This window comes from Anomalospiza imberbis, chromosome 4, assembly GCF_031753505.1.
Source record: "Anomalospiza imberbis isolate Cuckoo-Finch-1a 21T00152 chromosome 4, ASM3175350v1, whole genome shotgun sequence".
Classification (NCBI taxonomy): domain Eukaryota; kingdom Metazoa; phylum Chordata; class Aves; order Passeriformes; family Viduidae; genus Anomalospiza; species Anomalospiza imberbis.
The window spans coordinates 22238315-22261083 of NC_089684.1; the positions used below are offsets into that span (position 1 = coordinate 22238315).

The 22769-nt window shown below is 37.3% G+C and overlaps 1 protein-coding gene and 1 long non-coding RNA gene across 2 annotated transcripts in view; one reads left to right on the plus strand and one right to left on the minus strand.

Annotated features, from left to right (window-relative positions):
* LOC137472413 (uncharacterized) overlaps positions 1–22769 on the minus strand; it is a 46181-nt gene that overhangs the window by 17113 nt on the left and 6299 nt on the right. Inside the window, exons 2-3 of the long non-coding RNA XR_010998169.1 lie at positions 22068–22156; positions 10118–10229 (exon numbers count right to left, since the gene is read on the minus strand). This is a non-coding gene — a long non-coding RNA (uncharacterized lncRNA). The remainder of the gene's footprint in view (positions 1–10117; positions 10230–22067; positions 22157–22769) is intronic.
* The window catches only part of TACR3 (tachykinin receptor 3), a 36715-nt gene that overhangs the window by 5415 nt on the left and 8531 nt on the right, over positions 1–22769 (plus strand). Inside the window, exons 2-3 of the mRNA XM_068187476.1 lie at positions 8224–8412; positions 10146–10296. Coding sequence (XP_068043577.1) covers positions 8224–8412; positions 10146–10296 — 340 coding nt within the window. The remainder of the gene's footprint in view (positions 1–8223; positions 8413–10145; positions 10297–22769) is intronic.

Consider the following 22769-nt stretch of genomic DNA (forward strand, 5'->3'; position numbering starts at 1 on the left):
GACAGGAAACCTGCACTGCCCAGCCAGCTGCCAGACCTGGCACAGAGCTCTGCTCAAACAGAGCTGCAGCCTTTGGCCCCTCTCTCATTTCCCTTTCCCTCAGATTTTGATGTCTCAAAGTAAACGGTTTTCATGTAAAAGAAGTGAGAATTTGCACTGAAGACTTGTGAGAGATGAGCATCAGAACAAGAAAAACAGAAAAGGAGATGTATTTTTTTTCAGGTTTCTTGTGCTTCACAGGCTAAAGACCTCCCCCTCATACCTGAGAATATCAGAAGAAATGGATAGTACTTCTGTTTTTTTCTATAAGATGCCACTTTACTGTTAGCTGTCTTTTCCTATAGCCTCTGGTGCCACATAACTACAGACCATATTGCGGTTATGGTGTATGTAACTGCAATACCCCTACTACCACACTAAAGTGCAACACAATATTTTTTTCAAACTAATGAATGACTTCAAAATCACAACTTCAGGAATCAGCCTTGGTCACTGTATATCATAAAGGGAAAAAATGCAAGATATGCTTTAGAAATTATCACTATTATTTCTATTCTTGCTTTGCCAGTCAAACCAAAGAATTCAAAGAGGAAATCCCTTCCCCATTTCTCTGTCTTCCTCAGAGAGTATTTGAAGACAAAGCACATCTTATTTGTGGGTTCCAGTATCTGAGCTGCCCTCTGAAAAATACTACTTCTCAGAACTGGAGAGAAAGTTCAATAGGAGGGCATTAAGGGTTCAAATGTCAAGAGCTGAAACAAAGGACTCTCTCTAATCTGGGGGTCTAAAAATATTTTTTTGGACTTGACAATTCTCTTTCTGTCTTAGTAAAGTGGTGAGATCATTTCGGCAGAATGCTTTGATGCAATGGCTACAGGATTCAGCATGCAGAGGCCTAGGAAAAATAAACGTTTTCTTGCAATGGTACAATTTAATAATGACTGGGCAAAAAGAAAGGATTTTTTTGCAGTTTTGGTCAAAATTCACATTAGAGTTACATTATTTAAAAACATACTGGAGCAGTCTGGGAAAAAATACAGGCATAATAGTTATTTTTTCCTTTTTGTTTTGTACTGAGTAAATATTCTATTTAATAAGCTGCTTTCAAAAGGTGCTGTAAAAAAAGAGGTTGATACACCAATATCTTGAGAAATATAAGCAACATTTACAACAGCAACAAGCCCCGAGAATTCTTGTTCCAGAGAGGAAATATCCAATAAGTTTTAACCTTATGTTCAAACAAGAAGTTCATTTTAGAAAGAGTCTTAGCCTTAAATACATACTCTTATTTATAATTTAATAAAAACTATTAAAACTATTCTGTGATTTACTATGCAATGTAGCCTGTGGTACTTTTAAAAGTTAGTCAAGGGTTGGGGTGATGAGTTCTTTGGGGAGAGAGGTTTGTTTTGTTTATTTTCTTAAAGATTATTGCCTAAATGCATGTTTTTCTGACTAATTTACCAGTCAGGAGAGAAAGTTGTATCATTCACATATTTGTGTTTCCCTAAAATAAAATTATTTCAAGATAACTGCAGAAACAAGAAGGAAGCCATCTAGATGACAGTAGCAGAAACAGAAATACTAACAGTGGCTTATGCAACTGGAGCTGTTTCTACAGACTTTGCACTGATACTGGTCCTCAATAGCCTAGGTAGATGATATTAAAAGAAATGAAGAAACAGAAACCTTTCTGTCAGGGGAAGTCAGTCTATCATTTAATGAAACAGATCTTTTCTATCAATTTTCATAGGTATAGAATACATTGCATAAAATCAATTACATGCTCATACAAATCTAGCCCCTTGTCAGTTACCAGATCCTCCTCAAGTACAAAGCACTGTTTATGAGAGCTCAGTCATCCTGAAAACTTTCAATATTACTGCTTTTAGGTTTTATTTAAGAGGTACTTGTAAGCAAGGCATTGGAAGCTACTCCTGATTTCAGAAAAACTTCAGTGCTTCCCCCTGCTCAAAGCACAAGTAGTCATTCACCCAGAGCAACACACATTCCTCTGGGCAAATCAAGGCCCAGTTATACTCTGGGATATTGCCCACTGGTATCTCAAATGTACCATGTGTTTATCTGTCATGTTGTCACACACCTCCTTTATGGCATTAGCTTCAAGGTGAACACCACACAACAGACCCTTCAGGGCACCAAACTCAGTCTTTCTCAACCGTCAGTTATAGTCCTACAGAAATGCCCACAGCCACTCTTCCTGCAGAGAAAGTCAGACTAAACAAATTAATACAAACCAGTCCCACAAGAAAAGAATGAGCCCTGCTCTAGTAGGTAGCAGATAGCAATTAAAGAAAAAAGTTAAAGATTTGATTTTCATCATACAAAAAAATGCCTTTAAAATCTCAGTTCGTTCCATCACCTTTAGTCTACTCTATATAGCTTACATTTTGGAGGATTTTCCACAGCAATGTTCTAAGCAAGGGCAGGGAATCACAGCAATTTCCTTAAGTACCAGTTGATTCTAAATACAAAGTCTCAAGATCAGCTTCTGTCTTGAGGGAATAACAGCTTCTGTGTATTCATGGAAGAAGCATGCTCTGCTATCTCCTGTTGACAAGTCACTTACTTGCAAGCATTGTTATTTTTCTCTCAGTCTCCTCCTTTGTCAAGTTCCAATTTCCTGTTACAATCTGGGATGATTACATTTTGCCCCATGTGAGTTTATAAACACATTGTAAACAGGTGAAACAAATCTGTTAGGATGATTAAAGGCTTCCAACTGGGTCTCCAAATGGGCATTTGTAGGATCCATTTTTGAACATCATTTTGTTTTAATAACATCTTGTGTATTTTTGCCACAATTTTCTAAATAATGCTTTAAAGATGAAAGGTTTTCCTGGCTGTATTAGCCAGTGTATGCTATCTTACAAAAAGACAAATTAGGCTTAATTTTTATCTTTTCTGTTGTTGAGACCACAATACACAAACTTTGCAAGCTTTTATAGTATGTAGCAGCTATTTGGCTCATGTTGCTTGAAAACAGTAAGAGAGATATATGACTATGCTGCCATTAAAACTATTGGCTTAAAGAGTTTATCAGTATTACTCAAAAAGACTGTATTTTTATTAAAGAGAAAACATATTTTCTTGATTTGGTGAACCCAAGACACAGGAAGAGAAGAGTCTAAATTGTAGACTCTAGATAAATAGAGCAGTTCAGAAGGGAACTGGATCTGTTCTGACCCCAGCAGATAAGAAAACAGTACAGCAGCAAGAACAAGTACACCATGATGCACCAGCCATTATATCACACAGCCTGAATGATTTCTCATTAAGCTCAGTGGAAAGATTCTTGCTGACTTCAGTAGTAATCAATTAGGGACAAAAATTAACACAAGATAAAGCTGTAAGAGAAGTGATGACAGTGGGATGGCATATGGTCACAAAAAACAAAATCATATGCTAATGATGGGCATATGAAAATGAAGTGCTACCTAAACATGCTTTGGAGTCATACACAGAAGAATATGGTGCAGTTATTGAGCACATTCTTGGAAGTGTTTGCTTGAGACTTTACCTGCACATATTTCCATCTCTGCACTTCTAAATGTGCATATTCCATCTTGTAATTATTTTCCAAGTATAAATGTTTTGTTGGGTGGGGTAATAATGATTTTTGCTTGTTGTGATAAATGAGTATCACGAGTTCATTCCTTTCAGCAATGTATATTTTACATCCTTGCTTTGTTGTGTGGAATAAGCTATCTGTGGCACTATCAGCAGCTCCCACTGGAGTGAGAAAGCATTAGAAGTTCCATCTTTAAATCAAACCACCTCAGTGGGAGTTGAGTCCTTTACTCAGCAGGGAATCACACTGTTCAACCCTGACAGACTGAACAGTAACTGTCCAAAGGCTGCAAAGAAAATTGGCACAGCACCCTACTGAAAAAATGTCTGTGTGGCTCCAGAATGCTTTTCAGTGGTGTAACAAGCCTTCAGTTGCTTGTAGCCATTAGAAATCCTTCTTCAGCTCAAATGCCTACTATCTTTTACTGTCCTTGGAGATGAGGTATGGAGAGGTAAAAGGTCTGTGTATAAATATCACAGAACATGGTGAGCCTATGAGGGCTTCTGCATTTGTCACTGGCTTCAGAACGACTGCATAAATTTTGGGCACTGTGACATTAAAAAGGCATTAATCTATCTAGAGAGCATCTAGAGGAGGATCACAAGACTGGTGAAGGGTCTAGAGTGGAAGCCTTATGAGGAGTGGCTGAGGTCACTTGGCTTGCTCAGCCTAGAGAACAGGAAACTGAAGGGAGACCTCATTGCAGTCTTTAAAATGCTCACAAGGGAAAACAGAAGGACAGACAGTGATTTCTTCACCCTTCTGACCAGTGTCAGGACCTGGAGGAACAGCATGAAGCTGAGTCAGAGGAGGTTTAGGTCAGGTATCAGGAAAAGGTTTTTCACCGCGAGGGTGGCTGGGCACTGGAACAGGCTCCCCAGGGAAGTGGGCACAGCACAGCCTGTCTCAGTTGGACAATGCTCTCAGGCACACAATGTGATTCTTGGGCATGGTCCTGAGCAGGGTCAGGAGTTAGACTCAATGATCCTCATGGGTCACTTCCAACTCAGCTTATTGTATGATTTTATGATGAAGTTCAGACCACTTGAAAGAACTGTGGAGTAGCAGAACAGTGTGTAAGACAGATGATGTTGGAGCATCCAAGAAGTCCTGCTGTTCTCCTTGCTCACTGTTTATGGTTGGCTGATTACAGAGAGAAACACTCTCTGGGAGTTCTCTCCCATACGCCTGCAGAGGTAGAAGGGCTTGCCACCACATAGCCACATTGCCAAAACGTTCTAGTTTTATACCAGTCCTTGGAATCTCTGCTATGCTAGGGCTGATTTTTGTCATGCCTTTTACGTGACCCCCAGTTTCCTTTCTTATTCTCTCCTCTCTCAACACAATTTCTATATGCTGTTATTCTACAATTCTCCTTTCTTTGCTTCTCCTATTAGTTTCTCATTTTTCTCTTTTCACTTCTATTTTTTTCATTCAGCAAACTGCTCCCCATTCTCAGTTCTCTTGCTAGATCCTGTATCTCATAATTTTCTCTTTCACTCTTGGCATATTCAAACATTTATTTCTATACCATATTCAGCACCATTCAGTGCACAATTCAGACAGCATGTCTACTCTTCTCCCTTGTTACTGGCATTTTTCCACCCTTAATATATGTAAGGATATCATACAGAGTAAAAAAGTTAGCCATAATGACAGAACTACACCACGAAATACGAGAGACAGTTGTCAGCCCTGTATCATAATATACAGGGGCAATATGCTCATCATACATACCCATTATCCCATCCTTAGACTCCTTACCTCACTGATTTTCTGAGCAACACCTAAGTATGGAACCCCTAGCCTGTGCTAGCAGGAGCTTTCATGCCTGCTAGAAGCACCCTTGCTGAATGGAGAGAGATCAAAAGCGAGAGCAAACCAAAAGTTTAGTTACCACTACTTCAGATTGAGCCTAAAGAAACAGACAAACTACCCTTAGATACTTGTAATGGCAAGATAACATTTACAGCAAACAAAATTATAAGCAGAAGCATGAGTGCCTCCTTTGCAAATTACAACTAACAGTGCAGGAAGAACTCGATTATTTTCAAGGCTTCTTTTGGCTACAGAGATAACATCCAGATTCTGTTCAAATGTGGATGTAGTTTTTGATCTTCAATGAAGGGTCATTCCACATTTTCTACTTTACTTACTTGTGGCAGTGGTGGTTTCTCTAAGAAAATGCTACCAAACATGCATGACAAATCTGAGTGAATATAGTAATTGCAGTTATAAAGCAATATCTCACTATGTTAATTAAGCAATTTTGTTTCTAAGACAAGCTACTTAGAGAACTTACACTTACAGAACACACTGCAATTGTTAGTGTACCAGCAAAGCCGAATAACTTAGATTTGTTATCAAAGGCTCTGTAACAGAGCTGTCAATACTCTCCACTAAATCTATCCAGCACAAAGATATTATTGAGGGAATAGTCAAAGTTCCCTTACTTCCTTTCCATTTTGCTTGTTAGAGTGACTGCCTGCTACATATTTGTAATCAATCCTGTGCAGCAGCTAGGCTGTCGGCTTATCACTCAAATTTAAACTCTAAAGATAAATAGCATGTTTTTCATCTGATCCTTGTCCTTTGACTTCCATTACTCAGACAGCCAGTTGTTAAAATTTCAATCAGTACAGCTGTATGGGTCACTTCACCTAAACAATCCATGTCTTTAAAGGGCAGACAGGGAGAGAAAACAACCACATTTTATCTTAGGCAACAAGAACTACTGTTGGTATCTACTGGGAGTAAGATTAATATAACTGGGAATAAGAATGATGTGAATGTAATAGAAATGTGACAACAGCACATAAAATAATAGCAATGTGCAATCTGAAGTAAAGTAGCAATTTGAAGGAATAATTCCAGGCTAGAAGGAGATTCCTTAAGAGTCTCACAAGCATGTGAAAATTATTATTTGTTTACAGCTTATCACTTACTACAAGTAAAGATCTTCAAATATTTGGACAGTGCTTGGCATTCCACACAAAAGCCAGCTCAGTTGGAAAGACAGCGCTCATGACTACAAACCTGACTTCTTTACCAAGTGCTACTTAGTCTTCGGAGGAGAAAGGAGCTTCATGGGAGAGGGCAACAATCCAACTGCTGTTCTCAAGAAACAGAAGGCCCCCAGCACTCAAAACTATTTCATACTATTTAATACCAAATGCACCAGTTTAGCTGAAATAAAAAAAACCAAAAGGCACATGAAAGAGAGGGGAACTGTTACCCTATGGAGAAAATATACTAAAGTGCAGTAAAAACAAAAAATGAACAAGCTTGAAATTCCAGATATGGAAATTGATGATTCAGAACTGAACATGTTTTAGATCACCTCCTGTTTCTGACAGCACTTAGATGTTTTAAGATATTGGGCAGTTATGTCTACTAGAAAAGGCATAGCAGTATTATGACCAATGTTGGATTTATCGCATATTTTATCATTAGCTACAAACAGAGTTAACTTTGCTAAAACAAATATCTGTTCTGTAATTACTCCTCTGTCAAATACAAAATTAAAAAAAAAAAAAAAAGGACTACCTTGAGTGAAATTTGTGTACCACAGCAGGTAAAAATGGATGCAGAAGATTTGTGCACAAATTCTTATCAGGAACATTATCTTACAAATATTATTGTTACTGTCTCATGGCTAATGTCTATACCTAAAAATCTTGGACAAGTCTGCCAAGAACCTAGATGTGTACTGTAACAATTAAAATATATCACTCCTTCCTTTATTTGAAATGAGTATGAGTCTTTCAATTGCAGCAAACACAATATATTAATCAAAAAATGATTGATACAAATTTTGTGTCTCCCTTGTTCCTTGCATCTGTAACAGAGAACAAAAAAACAGAAAACAAGACTTGTTTTTCTATTACTGTTTGTCTAGATGCTTTTTTCTCATTGCTTTTTTTTTTTCTCTGAGCTTCTACATTGTAATTACTTAAACGTTTTGATTCTTTTTTTGCATGTTCTTCTAAGGTTACCAGCATACATTAACAGCCAATACAATTGTGGGGCAACACAGAGTGCTATCCTACCTGGGAGCACAGGAACTGAGAAGGCAAATGAGATGCTTTCTTGCTTTATGCATCTATTTCCCTTAGTGATTTTACCAGTCCTAAATTGGCTCTTCTCTCAGTCTCTGTATAAATCAGTTGCTCTGGTATTCTTTGGCAGACAATCTGAAGTCAATCTATCTCTACTGAAATAAATGCATGTGGAGTTACCAGGTTCCTATAGCATTGGGACAGATGACTAATAATCCTGACAGCTTGGCTGTAAATTTTCGTATAAGAAATAAATGTTGTATGACCTACCAGAGCAACAGAGGATCCAGCTGCATTGTTGCTTTTCAATCAGGCTGTACAGTAACAGAATGGTCTAACTCTTAGCAAAATAGTTTCTCTACTAATATACATATTATTAACCGGAAAATAATATCCAATGAACCACCTTCTTCCAGCACTGCCTTCATTGGAGGTGAACTGTACAAAGAGCACAGTGACATCAGAACTGCAGGAAGACAAATATCTCCACTTTTATCTTAAGCTTTGGCTGATTCTAGATACATGTGAATCTCTGAAGAGTTCTTACACAGAGGTTTTTGCTTTCTCTTACAGATATATGGCCATTATTGATCCCTTGAAACCTAGGCTCTCTGCAACTGCTACCAAGGTGGTCATTGGGAGCATATGGATTTTGGCATTCCTGTTGGCCTTTCCCCAGTGCCTATACTCCATAACCAAGGTGATGCCTGGGAGAACTCTTTGCTATGTAGCATGGCCAGGTGGTCCAAAACAGCATTTTACGTAAGCTTTTGTTCTTTTAAACTTGTGCATGGTGGTGTTTAGACATACAATGGACTTGGCAAAATCTCTGGTGTGGTGCAGATACTCTACATGCAGAATAACTAACAGCTTTGATCACTGAGAAATGCAGAGCCAGCTTTCTAAGGATGATAAAGGATTGTATGTGATAAACAGAACAAATTCTCTTCCATATCTGAGTGTGCTCCCTCCTGTGCTGCACTTTTACTGTCATTGCTCCACATAAGATGGCTACTTCCATACAGACAGAGATGGTCAGAATTGGGAACATAACATGCATTCAAAGCAAGCTTCCTCTTTATCCTAACCAGGAAAAACAAGGATCTCTAGTCTCTCCATAGAATCATTCAGGTTGGAAAAGACTTCTAACATCATCAAGTCCAGCCACTAACCTTAGACTACCAAGTCCACCACTAGACCATATCCCTAAGTGCCACATCCACACATTTTAAATACATCCAGGGATGGTGAATCAACTGATCATCTGGGCAGCCTGTACCAATGCTTGACAGCCCTTCTCATGAAAAAGATTTTCCTAATATTCAGTCTAAATCCCCTCTGGCACAGCCTGAAACCATTTCTTCTCTTGTAACTAGGGAGAAGAGACAAACATCCACCTCATTACAATCTCCTTTCAGGTAATTGTAGAGAATGAGAAGGCCCTAACCAGGTTTTTTTTTTCTCTAGATCTCTTCACGGGTGGGCTGGATTTTGCCACTTCATTCTGTTACACTACCACAATTATGTCAGATACAAGTCCAAAAGAGAAAACTGGATAACCTATAACTGGCTCCACTTCCTGAAAGTGAGATTATCAGTCAATTAAATTAAATATATCCTGTTTGTCCCTCTGGTAGAATTAGGAATAAGTGGCTACTTAGGCATCTGTCCTTTCATGTCATCACTGACATTTAAGAAAAACATTGTGTTCAAGGCTGAAAGCCTATGTAACCATCTAGAATCAAATTTGACCTTTTGCTCTTTTTGAGGCAGGTGAAAGACGTCCTAGTCATATGTAATTTTTATCACTTTAGGACCATACACAGGCATTTCTCTTTAGGGCAGGAAGGTCACACTCAGTGACAGCTGGGGATTCTTCACTTATCATTCATTAAGATTTTATCTGAAGCTGGCATTTAACCAGGAACTAACAGGAGGCAAAAGAAATTATCTTTGTTTTCCCAGTGCTGATGTCAGCAGTGGTGACTACATTGCACACAAGCTGCAGATCTGTATTGTCTTTGTGCAACAGATCTGCCATATGAAGAACAGTGGGTGACAGGACTCTTATCGTTGCATCAATATATCACTAAAAAACTTATTTTCCTCTTTAATTTACGGTCCAGACTAGAGCTCCAAATGCCTAACTTGCCCTCATGATACTTGGCTGTGTGATTAAATCAACTCAGCTAGTTATGGACAAACACACCTTATTCTGCAGTCACTAATCATGATAACTATGGAATCAGTCATAATATATACTAGTGCAGGCTCAGCATTAGACACTCCACAAAGCACATGCATTAAAATGTACATAAATTTGCAATGCAATTCAAGACTTTCAAAAAGACAGTGAAAACACCAAGGACTATTCTATTAACCAGTTAATAGAAAACATGATTTGTGCTAAAATAGAAGTCTTGACTTGTAGCAGCCCATTCCATTGTTACAGCTCCTCTGAAAGCACTTACCATTTTAATACCTTTTCATTTCAGGTATCATATTATTGTGATTGTGCTGGTCTACTGCTTCCCACTGCTTGTCATGGGCATCACTTATTCCATGGTGGGAATTACCCTCTGGGGAGGAGAAATACCAGGTGACACATCCAACAAATATCATGAGCAGCTCAAAGCTAAGAGAAAGGTACTGTTCCAGTAAATACCACTAAGTGAATACTTATAAAATCATCTGCAATTGTGTTACAACATATCACAGTAAATTCTTTCAGAAAAAACAAATCACTTGAAATAGCAGTAACGAGAGATCAGCTTCAATACAAAATTTGATTAAGTCTGACAAGTTGTCTTCTCTGTTCACTGGCTGTTCTTTTCATAACTTTAATGTTTGTCATTAAATAAAGGAAACATTTGGGTTTTAACTTCTTGCTCACATGTAGCAGCACACACTCTGTCTGCTATGGCAGACTAAGGCAAAAGGTTCAGCCTTCAGAGAGTTAAGATACTGACTTTTGAATAATGGGCTAGCAAACCATTAGCTCTTGCTAGGGAAGATTCTCATCCTACTGAAAAAAAAGTGAATCTTGCTGTAACGGTCAGGTGATTAAGTTCCATGCGTATTTGAGATAAGCACTGATCAGCCTGCTTGTATAAATAAATTAGATTTTTAAACAATACCTTTTTTGTGAGAAATGCAAACAAGTTTTCTCAGATATTTTCTTTCAATCTCTTCCACTGTAGGTATGGCTTAAACTAACTAGACTTGGGATTGCTTATGAACTATTTGATTATCTCCAGTTCATTTTCCTGATGCTGTAGTGCAATGAAGGTTTCTTTCCTACAACATTCTTTTTCTTAACCTAACTTATTTAGTAAGACAGCCTTCTGCTTTTTTTATTTCTGACACATTTTTTTATACTACAATATATTTAATTTTTCAGATTAGAAAAAATGGTACCCCAATACAAACCTCTAATTCACAACGATGAGCACATTTTCAGTTGCTCAGTTCACTTCCTGATGCTGTGAGTATGTTTGAACAGTGGCTTACCCTACTGGGCTGCAGCAACAGCAGAGTGGGGCATATTGGGTCCTGAGACAACACAGGATCTCCTGCAAATTCTGAAGAACACTAACATTTTCATTTCTTTCAGGACACTGCAGAAATCACTTTCTGTAACAGACACAACTTGCAAAAGCAAATGTGGAAAGGAAATTAATAAATTATTGCAGAACCAGGACATGCCAGAACTTCAGGACCTGTTATCATAATGACTAAGTAAAATAATTATCTTGTGATATAGAAACAAGAGGTCTCTGAAGACCAAATGTGGCTTTTACTATATGAAATAGAGAGCCCAATTAAATCCCTTGAATACTTTAAAAACAGCACCTGTTTAGAATTCTAAATATATACAAGAGACAAAGAAGAACATCCTTAATTAAAGGCTTTGAAATCCTATGGGGATGCATACCTTCAAGACATGCAACAAGGGAATTAAATTATGTGCTGTGATATTATAACTGCATCAGTGACTTTATGGGTAGAGCTCCATGACAGCGCTTTAGCCACACTGCTGTGCTCTCCAGCAGGATTTATGAAATAACTGGTATTTGGAAAGATGAATCATAATTGGTTATCCATGGAGAGGAACTAACAGACTGGAATCCAAATAAAGCCATAACTCAGCCTGCCTCTGATAACACAGCTAGTGCTTTGCTCTTTTCAGGCAAAGAAATAATCTGTTTTTCTTGCTATTTAGTATATAGGTATGAAGACATATGGAAAATCTGTGCACTTATAATGAAGAAGAAATATAAAATAGCTAACTACGTTTCATATCAGGCAATGGTACAGCACAAAGGTGTCTGATTAGACATTAGGGTTGTTTGAAATGGTATTTAATATTAAGAAGGTAGTGAACAGTTCATGTAAGATCTTTAAAAGAAACAATGTTTGCCACCAAAAGATTTGAAGCTTGAGGAAGTTGTTCATAGTTAAACAGATAGTCTCATCATTTCATATAGATGATTAGGCAATGCAGTTCTGAATCCTCCTGAAAGCAACATTAAGGGATGAAGGATTCAAGGAATTTCACAGTGCACAATGTAGTTTGGACAACACTAAGTCATGCTTAGTATCTTTAAGGTCAAAGACAAAATATTTAGAAATTCAGGACTGGATGAAACCACAAAACTACTTTTGCCTTTTTTTTTTTTTTCCTTGACACACAGCTCAAATATCTCAGGGATGATCCATTTAAATCTGCCTGGTATCAGTCTTTTGAACTTCTGAACATTTGCTATTTGTGGGGACTTTGCAGCCATTATCCCTTCTTCTTAAAACTCCTGGCATGAGACTGACTGATGTTCAGCTGAACATCATTTATTCTCCTGCAATTCCCATTTTCACAATATGGAATTATAGTCTCAATGGTGTCACACATAACAAGTTTATACAAGTGTCTCATAATATTACTGTAAGAGTCACTAGATCAAAATGTTCTTTATATTCACTGCAAATTTTTGCTCTCAGATGTTGTCTCCACACCCTGCTTTAGCTATCTATCAAGTTTCAATCATTCTTTCAGCTTTACTTAAACCCTAAGAGGGAATAATCCTGTACTGCAAGTAAAACCAGTTAGTATTGTTTTTATCAAGAGGTACGGTTTTGATACAACAGTTTGCTGAAAAAAAGAACATTTACCTTAACAGAAGATGCTACTGCCTGGTCACAATGGGAAGAATACAGAGGAACAGAAAATGCTCTCCTTAACTTTTATATTTCCTTTGCTCTTCCTTTTACTTATGATTGTTACTTTGTGACGTCATTTTCATTCAGTCACACATTCATCAGTAATTTTCATTCCTCCACACTTATGCTTCTGCCTGTATTTTCAGCTTCTCCTAACATAGCTTGAGGTGTTATCTCAACTTATTTTAGCAATGAAGATTGATTAAAAGCCACATTGTTTCAATATAATTTTTTTTTCTCAAATTTGAGTATAAAATGAGAAAAAAAGCCCCATATGTTTGCTAGCAAATCACAGCCTTTGTGAGAACTCCTTTATGAACACTTCACACATATTTCCCTGGTTTGTTCTCTTTCTTTCCCCTCCTTTTCATAGATTCAGAGAAAGTCCACGGAAGGGCAGCTAAAAATGATCAAAGGACCTATGAAGCAATTAAAATGTTTTTAGTTTGGAGACAAGAAGGCCAAGGGACAAGATGGCAGAGTTTAGAGAAATACAAACATAGTGTATAAAGTGCCTGAAAAACTGTTGATCACCAAATCCTGAAATACAAGAACTAGTAGGAGAGCAGCACCAGGCTGGTTAAAGAGAGAGCAGTTTAAGAAAGGGTAATTTAAAAGTCAGTAAAGGGCATCTGAGATGTTCTCCTGACAGATGCTTATGATCTCAGAGGATTCAGAAAGGTTTTAGGAAAATTAACAAACAATAAATTAATCAATCATAGAGTTGGAAAAGGTTGGAAAATACCTCCAAGATCAACAAGTCCAACCTCTGACCAGCCTCCACTGTCAACCAGACCACAACACTAAGTGCCATGTCCATTCATTTCTTGAACACTTTCAGATATAAAGACTCCACCGCTTCTCTGGGCAGCCTTCTCCAATGGCTGACAACCTTTTCAGTGAAGAAATGCTTCCTGATGCCCCAAAAATTCTCCCTAATGTCCAAGTAGATACTGAAAGGATGAATCAGAGATGCACTTCTCTTCAGTACAATCTTGGGTGCTGGGACAGTATTAGGAAAATAGATGGAAAATGGCCAGGTTCATGGGATAAACAGCACCTCCTACTGCCTCTGAGACAGAACAGCAGGACAGATGGGCAATTGTCTGATTCAGAAAGAACTGTCCTATGTTTTTATACTCCTGTTTTTACATAGCAGTGCAGCTATAAAAATACTCCTAACTTCTCACTGACTTTCAGTGCCATTAAAAATGCAGGTTTTCATTTTTTATTTCTTTATCACATATGAATAAATGACATGAAAACATATTCATGTATATTTTATATCACACTTTACGAAGAAAAGCACTAGTTAGAAATAATGATACTTTTGCTGGCATTAAAAGGTAGCTAATGAAGTCAGACTGAAAAAAAAAAGATTGTTTCTCTATGGAGTAGTTTATTGCACAGCAGAGGCAGGAAAAAAGAGAAAAGGAAAAGGGAAAAAAAAAAGCAAGAAAGCCAAAGCCTGAAACATTGCAGCACAGCATCAAAACTTAAAATACTGAATTAATTATGGGCTGACACAGATTTGAAAAAACAAGACTATACTCATTATATAAAGCTTATTCAAAATAAATAGGTGATGAAAATATTACACTATGAACTCATAGATCAGATGATAACCAATAATTAACTTTGAAATCAGAGATGCTTCTAGTTAACAAGCAACCACTAAGCCTATACAGACAGACTAGGATTAGATATTGCTCCATTCATAAAACCTTTTGTGAAAGTTTGCATCCAGCCATGTGAAACAAAATGTTTTGACACTCTGGGTCCAAGGGTTTGTCTTGCATGTGACTTCCTACACTATCTTGAAACTTCACTTTTATCCTACATATTTGTTCAAATTTTTTCAAGATTGGAAAGTAATTGCTTCCTCATGGGACAGCATAAAGACATGGTAAGTTTAAAATCTTCAATCAATTATTTAAAATTGGTTATTTAAGAAATCCATCTTCTGGCTTATCCCAGCATGAGAACCAGCAGTGCTCCACTAACTTATATATTATATGCCATTTTCAAAATTACATAAGGGAATAGAAGTTTAATGTAGCAGAAAGTAAATATAACTCTATTATCCTAAATGAAAAACATCCCCCAGAATCAACTACTCTACAGAAAATTGTACTACAGATATCAAGGGAAAGCCCAATCTTGATAACTTATGCCCTTACATACACTGAATCATCACCTGTGACTAGTTTTTACAAGTCAGACAGTAAGAAACACAGAATTTTATGGTCTTTTTCAGGTAATGGTTTGCCAAGGCTGCATATATGCCAAAATATTCACTAGACATGTTTAGGTGTGCAAAGAGAACCAAATCCTAGAACATGCTGTATGTGCAGTGAAGGCATCTTCACCCTACATATAATATAGGACTACAGATCACGCAAACCTGCCATGCAAAGCAGTCTGCTGAAAAGAACTTACATTGCCATGGTGCCTTTCCCATCATTTATTTATTCACAGGGCACGAGTGTTTCCACCTTGAAGATTCGTTTGTGTGCCCGGGCAGAAACGACTGCCATGGTGGTGTCAGAGCACCTTGCTCACACACCTCTTCCCTTTAGCTGATCTTGCATTTCTGAGAGTGATATGTGAAACAACCTACCCATCCTGTTGTGGGGTAATGAGGTGCAGAAGCTCAGTTTGATATGAATACTGTGTATCTCCTGCCAAAAATAGGGGCCTGTATCATTTTTTGGTCCATCTTCTGTAAATTGGTCTTCTCTTTGACTATGCAGAGACTGACAACGGAAACAAAGTGCAAAACAGACTAAATAAATACTGGAAGAGAGTTAACATAGAAGATTGAGCTAGAGAAATAAACACTATTTTAAGAAGAGGTGATCTCACTGATCTAACAGTCACAGCACTATGGCTTATATTATAATGTATGGGGTGGCTGTATTGCTTGACTAGCTGAAATTTCATGCAGCTACAGTAAAATTATCATTTATCCAAAATGCTGGTGCATTGTGATCACCTTGCTGGCCAAAGCTCTATCGTGATTGAAAACCACAGGTGTACTTCAGTGCAGCCACATTGACAACTTCAGCAATCATTGTTCAGCACATTAAAAAAGAAAAAAAGACTTAATAATATGAGGTTAAAGAACAACTTACACCAGCTAGCACCACTTCTGTACACTCCACTGCTCTGTTATCAGCCAACAATCAATAGAAACAGAGATGCTTTTTAAAGACTGCAGTCCTTGCATAGAAATGTCCACTGATTAATTCCTCAGGCAACTGAAGGTGTAACAAAAATACCAAAGTGGCAGCTTATGCTCATACACTGTGTTTCCCCTAAGCAAAATATGAAGTGATTGAAAAGTTCCTGAAGTGATTAGTCTGACTTTATGATTTCATACATTTAAGTCAGTCTCCTCTGAGGTTATAATCATGTAGTCATATATCTCAGATTTTGTGAAGCTACTCTTGAAATTAAATATTTTTGAAGATTTTCATATCAATGAGTCATGGAAAGTTTTGTGTTTGACAATGTCACATTTCTTATTTAGTGTAAAGAAAAAGAAAACAGGAAGAAGGAATTTTCACATGGTTTTAAAGGCTCTTCAGAAAACAAATTCCTCCCTTGTTTGCCAGACACTGGAAGATGTCGAACTGTGCTATCCAGTGCTTTCTCCACTTATTCATTCAAAGTGTTAGTTTTTGTCTTTCAATATTAAAACATTAAATTAACCCAGAACAGGAACCAGCCCTCAGGCCTGTCACCACAAACAACTCTTAGATAAATCCTCTGCTACCATCTTAAACCTCCATCTTCTAAAAAAATCTCACCAATTCTAGAGTTCAGTTTTCCAGGCTAAATTCCTTCATAGACAGCTCTATGCCATTATTTTCAGTTAGCTTAATGAATCACTTAACATCTCACTGTTGTCAGCTCTACAGATGTTTTTATGTCCATTTTTTCTCTCAGTCTTTCTTTACATTTGTTACATAAATGAAACAAGTGCTTCTGATCATCTTTTATATAACACCTTTATGTAACAAGTGATCAAAACCAGACAAGGAATGCCAGTAATGTAGTGTCACCATGGTCCTGCACAGGGGTAACTCCTTGTTCTCCACTGAGAACGCCTCATCTGGAACATCCTAATATCTCATTTTTTCCTTTCATAAAATGGATGACCTAGTCTTGCTATAATGAATCAGTAACATCTGTCTCCTCCTCTTTTGTTCGCAACAGGCAAACAAATTCACAGCAGATAATTTTATTAGTCCTTAACTGAGCAGATCCCAGAATTTTTCTGAGTATGGGCACACCTATAGAAGTACAGTGTAAAACAACCCATTAAAACCAGCAACAGTACCAGTCCAGCACTTCCTATCTGCTCTGTGATATCTGTCACTGCCACCACCCCACCTAGGGACACAAACACTACTGGTACCATACAAAGTATATGACCAGCACTGTGAAACTTCATTTCTGCTCCCACAGTTATTACACATCCCGCTTCCTTCTTGCTTCTGTAGCAGCAAAGTTGCTCAGAAGTGTCTTGTCATCAAACTTATCTGGCATGCCTTTATTTTGCTGTACAAAACTCCTCAGTAAATACATTAAATTAGGTAGATCTCAAGACTGATACTTTGAGAATATATCCCAGATTGGAGAGAGATTAGTATTAAATACTTTCAATAATTTTTTCTCTCAACCATCTTTCCAGTGGAAAGTGTTTCCCAAATCATGCTCAGTAGTGAAATATAACAGGTAAAATTACTTACAAAAATTAATAAGTAAAGATAGGTTTCTTCTCATTCTGCTTCAGGGCACCTCTTACTATGATATCCTCAACTCCGAGTATTCATGGAAAGTATGAAATAGCCTAGGTAATACAGCAGATGCAAAACAATCCTAATGAAGCTAAGCCTGACTTCAAAACTGCTTCGCGTGCCTAAAATTTGGTTTGTAACCCTGTAGATGGAATTAGTTACGCAAGGAGATGTGACATGATGTATATGCTTCCTACAGAGCACAGATGCTTCCCTGCCTGCTGCTCTTCTCCATGGCTCTGCATGTGGGCCAGGACTGGCCATTGAGAAGGTTATTGGGCCAGACTGCAGATGCTAGTGTTCCACTAACATTTTGAGCAGTTGTTCCATAACCATAAAGACAAATACCCTGCCAGACTCACCAGATTACTATTAACACTATAGTTAAAGTCTCTACTTGCAAGTAATTGCTATTACAGCCAAAAGTTTGCAGAATAGGACTTTTTTAAGCTTATTTTCTCTAAGCTTAAGAAAAACTTGAAAAGGGTAATGAGGGTCAGAATATCATATGAGTATCTTTCTAGTGAAAATACTAGCAAATAAGATATCTGTCACTATTTTGATCAGTAATACGTTCCCATAGAAGAACGTATACAAGAATACAGACTACTGACATGAAAGCCTGATTTGGGCTTTTTCATTTACCATTAAGCTCTTGCACAATCATCACATTCATTACAATGTATGACCCCCTCCCTAAACACATACATACAGAGAGGCACCTTTTTTTCCAGAAGGATGAGGCAGAATAACCAATAAGCTTTGATTTTAAGTTTCAAAAAGTTCTGTAAATTCCTTCTACTACCAAGTATATGGACTGAAAACCTACTAAAAATGTAGGGAATAACCATGTAATTGTTAATGTTGTGAATCATGATTTTTATTTCACAGTCTCACTATTTTTAAGGTCAGAAATTGCCTAGGGAAAAAGTGGGGCATGAAGTACAAGGGAATTACTGTCATTGCATGTTAAAATATTTTTTACAGAGTTGTTTTATTGTCTTAGAGCTTCAGGGAAAAAAAGGGTTCACCGGTTCTCCTTTTCTAGATTTTTTTTTCCTAGCAATTTGTTATCTTTTTAATCTGCCCATAATTTTGAACAAGATTTCCTGTTGAGGTAAAAATAAAGTCAGACCTCAGCCTGATCATTCTCTGAACATGACTGACACAGTGAAATATAACAAAATTGTTGGAAGCTGTTCTTCTCTGCTCTCTCTCCAAATAGCAACAGAACACTTAGCAGCAGTACCAGCTTCCATTCGTTGCCTCAAGGTCCTAAAACTCAGCTATGAACTGTGAACAAACACATCTTTCCCACACCCACAGAGAAGTAAAAGCAGAGTAAATACTAAAAATGGCTTTATACTATGCATAAGCCTTGCCAGTTTACATATTTACTGACAAACTGATGGAAGTTTTCTGGTCAATGCATTTTTATAGAACAGCTGGCAACACCTCCAGGTCAGAGGCAGATTTAAGAGACTGGTTCTGCATGGTCAGTGAGTAGGCTCAGAATTGTGCACTCACAGTTGCTGTGATGTTTCTCCTTGTTATTTTTATATTTTTCATCACTATTCACAGAAAATTTATGTGAAATATAAAGTCTAGGAACAATCCTAGAGCAAAAATTTCTGCTAACTAGTGCCTCATATTTTTAAGAATGGAAGTAACATTAGGTTAAGAGACAAAAAATTTCAACAATGCTTCACTTCAATGTCAGTGAGCTCAGCGTGTTTTCAAATGCATTGCTGAATTCAACTATACACATTCATTGATAATAAAACCAAGATACCTACAAGAAAGACAAATGAAAGCCAAGTGTCTTTCAAGTTCTTTAAGTTTCAAACTATGGAGTTAGGTTTTTTAAGACACTTCATTTTCTCTGTGCAGCTCTCCCCAAGTTCAAGTTTGGGACCTGACCCTCCAGACCAATAACCTTAAAATCCCACATTCAGGACAAAGTGTGTTCACTAAATTGTATGCAAATTTTTTCACCAGCATAGAAACAAACCTTGGAAACTTCAAAGGTCTTTTGTTGTATCATCCAATCTGCAGTCAAAGTTATGCCATTACATATCCTAAATTATGACCACATGAAGAGTACTCTGTGTGTGCATGGGTGCGTAAAAATACATGTATGTGTGTATATATATATATATATACACACACACACTCAGAGAAATAGGAGAGAGTGATTAAGAAGCCCCTTCCTCATCCAGTCCCTGTAGGGAAGTTATGAACAAATTAATTTTAGCATGAGTTTTCAGTCTGCTGAGCTTTCCAGAAGAGTGCCAAGCATCTGTGTAGTGAAAAGCCCAGGATATCTGATGCAGATCGCTCATTTTGGAGGACTGCAGAGCCAAGGCCTGTATATTCAGCAGAACAGAACTGCAGTTCCAGTATTACACCCACACACTTTTGCATTCATTACAGGATGCTCTTCACATCAAAACAAAACATAATTTCATCACAGTTTTTTTCTGAGTTAAAGCAGAAATCCACACACCTCCACACAGAGGTTATGTCTGTTAATGCCTTCTAACAAATCTAATCCTTTAACTCAAGAATTTAATTCTTTAGAAGTTTCTGTACTGCAACCTATTCAAAGCATCTTTATTTCATTACTCATTTTCTGGGGTGGACAGAAGTAATTTATTTCCCCAGGTTTTAAAGCAGGTTTCCTAGGAAAGAGTTTCAGCCACCCTGGCATGGGTCAGCTTATATTTTATTCCACAAATTGGGCTATCACAGGAGTATCAAGCCAGTACAATAATGACCAATGTGTTGACCATTATGGCCAAGTCATGTGGATACTTTAATACTTGAAGCAATGTTTGTCTGTACAAAAGTAGATGCTGTCAAGATAATGACACTCCAGATACTTTTCTTCAATAATTGACCAGAGCATGTACAACTTTTTATTGACAAGTATTTCCAAAATATTCTGTATGTGAGTTACAAGTCTACTTCTCTTAATAAATTCACATCCTTGTAAAGTCATTTGAAGAATGACAAAAATAAACCAGGTATATGAAATTCAAAATATAAACCTCAACATCACTGACATTTACAGTTTTGTTTGAAGTCAATTTGAATGAAAATAGATTGAGAAATAATATTTTAATTTTTTGCCTTTTTTTTTCCTTAGGTGGTAATAAGTTTTTTCTTCAAACTTTGAAAGGGAAGATGCTATTAACACTGCAAATGCATAATGGCAACTAAAAAATAGCTTTAACTGTGCTTTTTTCCTGACAGAATTTTGCCATGCAATTTAAACAACTACAGTCCAGGAATAATTCATAGTTCTTATCAACAGAAAAGAGAAAAAAGGTTTTTCAAACCACATAATAAACAATCTGCATTGCTTCTCATTATGTTCTTGTGCCAAAATTGAAATATGGTAAACATTCAAATGGCTTCTAATTATATAAATCACTTATTTAATTCCCCTAGGTGAATAAGGTGGAAATAAAACAATTCAATTTCCCCCCAAACCAAATCTCGTATTTGGTTGGAGGCATGGAAATGAATTACGCCACATCATTCATTCCAGGTAAGGAAGGAAAATACTGTAAAATAAGTGGTGGTATGAATCTTAAGTACAAAAGCACTAGACCAGCTTTTTCACTTTTTTTCCAGAACTAGATCTCGGGTGGATTATCATGCCCAATAATGCCAATCCCACAACAACCACTCAGAGTAATTTTCTAAAGGACATAAACTTATGCTACTCAATGCTTAAGACCAAGACAATGATACAAGGCCACCAACCTTTACTTGTTGTCTACCTTACAGAAAAAAACCTCTTAGTTTGAGCAGCAGACATTAGCATATTTCCTAATATCCAACAATCTCTTGTGAGAAACTGAGACATCTCTTCTTAGATGAAGTAACATAAAACTTGTGAAAACTCTTACTCCTTTCCCCCAGTCAGATGCCTGGAAAATCACGCATTCTCAAGGAAAATAAAACTCCGAGCAAAATATTTACCCCTTTTTTGCATTGGAACAGATATTTCTTCACATGTTGAGAGACTTCAAAGTCACTGTCAAACCTGTGTTCTATGCAACTTTGGGGAAACATAATTTAAAAACAGCAGTAGCTAAGACCACTCATAAAAAAAGGTCAGAATTGTTTTGGTTTGAGGGGAGTCCCACATCTGAGCATTTGGAAGAAAGCAAACTAATTAAAAACTACTTCACACTGGAAGATAATATATTTTTGAACTTTAGAGCTTAACGAAAAAGTAAATGATGATGAATTCTGTTTGCAACAAGGGATTATGCAAATTGAAATGAGAAACAGTTTCTTTATTTCAAGTAACTGAGAAAAACAGATGGAAAATGTAAGTCAGAAGACTAAAATTATCTGGAGCACTGGAACTGGCAAATACCTTACCTGGCTGAAAGACTTCCAAGCGCTCTCATACTTTCTCCCCCTAAATGTGCATCTCCTTCAGCTATTAATAATCCATCCTTTCCTATGGGCTGAAAGAATACAGAAAATCCCTGAGTTAGTCAAAGCACTTGGTACTGCAGAAGTCAGTTCCGTCTCTGTACTACTGCCAGTAGAATTACCTTTGAATCCTAACTTTCTTAGAGAGATAGTTTACTATCTCAGGAGATTACTCCAAATAAGCAAAGACATATTGGTGTTCCTTCTTCTCTGGTGTTTCATGCATAAGTGCTATATATGACCCCAGGACTGCGAAGTGGATTTACTGGCTGCATCCTAACATGTTTGGAGAAACAATTTGTGAAATGTTAGTGTGGCATTTTACTTCTCCCAAAAGAGCACAGGGCCAAAGTTATGATTCCAGGGATTATCTGTGAATTGTGTTTAAGCTGTGTTCACGAATAAATAGCATCCAAGAGAGGGTAAACAAAGACAGACCTACACTCCATGGGTTCTTAAATCCTTTGCTTCTCATTTATATCTGCATAACAGCCAGGAGTAAAAGTTCTGAAATTAATACATTGTTCCCTGTGATATAAGTGCAAATGAAACTAAAAGCCAAATTCCTGCACTTGTAGAAGCAGCAGTATCAAAGATGACTTAGAAAGGCAGTAAAGAGCTGCAGAGAAGATGGAAAAGGAAATG